This window comes from Antrostomus carolinensis, unplaced genomic scaffold (genome assembly GCF_000700745.2).
Source record: "Antrostomus carolinensis isolate BGI_N321 unplaced genomic scaffold, ASM70074v2 scaffold39428, whole genome shotgun sequence".
Lineage (NCBI taxonomy): Eukaryota > Metazoa > Chordata > Aves > Caprimulgiformes > Caprimulgidae > Antrostomus > Antrostomus carolinensis.
The window spans coordinates 9,050-12,072 of NW_010331624.1; the positions used below are offsets into that span (position 1 = coordinate 9,050).

The following is a 3,023-nucleotide window of genomic DNA, read 5'->3' on the forward strand; positions in this document are numbered from 1 at the left end:
TTGACTTTGTGCTCAGTTGTCTGGTTGCCATCAGTTCTCTAACCTACTTGCCCAGAATCAAGGATTACCTGGATCAGTTGGTAAGTGTTTGTTCCCTTCAAATTGATATTTTACATTTGAAATTAAACTTTGGTTTAATTGGATAAATGACTGAGCTGTAGTTACCTTTCCATGAAAGGAATTCAGCAGCCATGGGGGGTGACTGCTGGGGTGGTTATGAGGATGAGAGCTTGTCAGAGGTGGAAGGGCCAAAGATGTCATTGCTCCCTAAAAGGAAAGCCAGGGAGAGTAAAGAAATAACTGTGACAGGAGTTGTTGTTTAAACTCTCTGCTGCGTTTGCTCTCAAAACAAAGATGTTCCCAACCCTTTAAGCAATGAGGTGCTGTGGCAGGTTTGCTACTGCAGATGAAAAATGTGTTGACCCTTATTTGGTGGGGGAAGGGGAAGAAGAGTACAGGAAAGGATACATTTGATGTAGGGTCCTACAGCATTATGGGATGGCATCTGGGATTCTGAGGGTTCCTTTTTACATTCTGTATGGCTCTTCTCATTTTGCATCGGTACCTTCTAAGGAAACGGTAATGGAGTTGTCATTAGCACTGCCTGTGTTTCAACTGCAAGAAGACTCAATGGATAGAATAAACTGTCAGTTAACAGGGATCACAAGCTCTTTCTGGCTGGTGTTTAGATCTGTTCAAGTAAATGTTAAAAAAAGTCCTTTTAAAACAGAAATAAACAAACAAACAAAAAAAAAGGATTGGTGTTGGAGAGAGGCTTTGTTACTGTGGCCAGGGAGAGAGAAGAGTCTGTAATCTGCAGAAGTTCTGTTTTGGCTTTGAAATTTAGGGACAACTTTTTTTCTTTCTGCTCTGCACACATGTATGTTACTGGCTGGATTCTCAGGATGTAATTAATACTTAAGTCATTAAAAGAGTTATCAAGTAGAGGACTGTAAGTACAAATGCTGTGTAAGTACAAAATCTGTATTAGCATGAGATTGAGGAAGTGACCAGGGACATGGGCAGTTTAATTTGGTGTGAACTTTGGATGATGTTCTGCAGTATTTGTGACTGTGCAGTGCTTGTGCTTATCTCCTTCATTTCTCTCCCTTCCCTGTTTCTTTTAACTAGCCGGATTTCCCTTACAAAGATGATCTCCTTGCCTTGGACTCCAGCTGTCTCTTGTTTATTGTTCTGGTGTTCTTTGCTTTATTTATCATTTTAAAGGTAAGTTAAAACTTAAGCATATGTCTGTTTCATGAGTTACTATATTAAGATGCTGTCAATCTGAGTTAATTTTAAGTGCTGAATCAAGAACTCAACTGACTTCTTAATGCTGAGTTATTTGAGCAGAACTGTTAGGATGTTCAGTTATGGTATGACTTACATTTTGTGTACTGACATCTTCAACAAACTTGTATGCAATGGGGCGTGTTTATGTGGCTCTGCCCTTCCTAGGTAGGAAGCAGGAAAAACAGGAATGCAAGACTTCAAATACCATCTTTTTTTGTATGCGTGGAGATAAATTTGATATTTGTAATTAAGATGGTAGTGAAACAATATTGAGTTACTGCATACCAGTTTTCTAAACAAAACTTTAAAAATCTCTCACTGTGCCTAACAAAGCAGAGACCATGTTCTGGAAGGAGGAAATGCATAGGTTAATTCAGAGCTGCATCTTTCTCCCTACTCAGGGCTGATACTACTAGTTATTTTCTTTTTGAAGATGTAAATATAGAGACATTCATTTGAATTACAAAACCTGTTCTGCAGACAAAGCATATTAGATAAATGAGTTGATAATATACATTGGCCACAAAAATATTCCTTTATTGCATTCAGATTGAATTTAAGAAAAAAATGAAGTAATGAAAAAGCATTTTACTCATTTTCTTTATTTTCTCCAAGAGGAGTATCTGACTGCAGGGAACATAAGCCTAGTACAGTAGATGATATTTTGTATTGACTGGGAAATTCAGTACCTTGTGTGTAGCCATGTGCTAGCCTGCCAGTGAAAAAAGCAAAGCAATTAGTGTTATACAGGGTATTAATTTAAAAAAAAATCTAATCCTCATCAGAGCATGATAGATAGTGTGTCTTCCTACAGCAGTTAATGTTGACTCAGAGTCCATGCTGCTTTGCTATACAGGCTTCTCCTTGCCACCCCAGTTGTGTGTTTTTGCCTTCTCCTTCACACTGGTAGTTGGACAAATAGTAATGCTAACTCGGGCATGAGTGGGATTGTGCTGTTGGCCTGTCCTCCTCTTCCTCCTGGCGAGCTTAGACTGAGATCACAGAAGCATAAGCCAGTTGGGGATTAATTTGATTAGCACTGCTGAGGCAGATAGAGAGATTAGTTGAATGGATCTGTGTATTCTTTTGCTAAAACCTGTGTGGTTCATCCTCTGTGAGTCACTATGGTAGCAAAGCAAAATGAGGAACAACACAGGTATGTGGCTAAAGCTATGAAATAGCCAGTGATATGTGTAGACTAAGTTGATTTATGCTCTTTTTTGTCACATGCATGTAATCCAGCATCTAGTTTCTGAATCAGCTAATGTATACGAGCTCGTTAAAAAGAGAGATCTCCTTTCTTTCAGGCATATCTAATTAACTGTGTATGGAACTGCTATAAATACATCAGCAACAGAAATTTGCCAGAGATAGCTGTGTACCCTGCTTTTGAAGCTCCTCCACAGGTAAAACCTTTTTGAGATAAAATGAACCAGCATCATTTAATTTTGAAGTAGAAAACGACCATATCCATATATGTTTACAAACCTCGTCCAGCTTCCTAAGCAAAGACTGGAAAGATGTAAAAAGTTAAAGCAGCTAATGCTATGGTGGGTTATTTCTTAGTTACGTTCTTATAGTGCCTAAAGTAGGACATTTTGTAGAGAAGAGGCTTTGAATGTTTTTCTTGTAGTAGAGTGAAGCTTTCTGGTAGCACCAGTCAAAATCTTCTTGCTGCTTTGCAAAGCCAAGAGGCAGTGGGGTGGGATGAGTGACCTAGGGTTAGGTTC

General features: G+C 38.8%; 1 protein-coding gene across 1 annotated transcript in view; it reads left to right on the forward strand.

The window, feature by feature from the left end:
* Positions 1-3,023, forward strand: part of LAPTM4A (lysosomal protein transmembrane 4 alpha) — a gene marked incomplete at its 5' end in the record, with an annotated part of 6,552 nt that overhangs the window by 2,556 nt on the left and 973 nt on the right. Inside the window, 3 exons of the mRNA XM_010173267.2 lie at positions 1-80; positions 1,132-1,227; positions 2,601-2,699. The exon at positions 1-80 is cut by the window's left edge and continues 80 nt beyond it. Of these exons, the coding sequence (XP_010171569.2) occupies positions 1-80; positions 1,132-1,227; positions 2,601-2,699 (275 nt within the window). The remainder of the gene's footprint in view (positions 81-1,131; positions 1,228-2,600; positions 2,700-3,023) is intronic.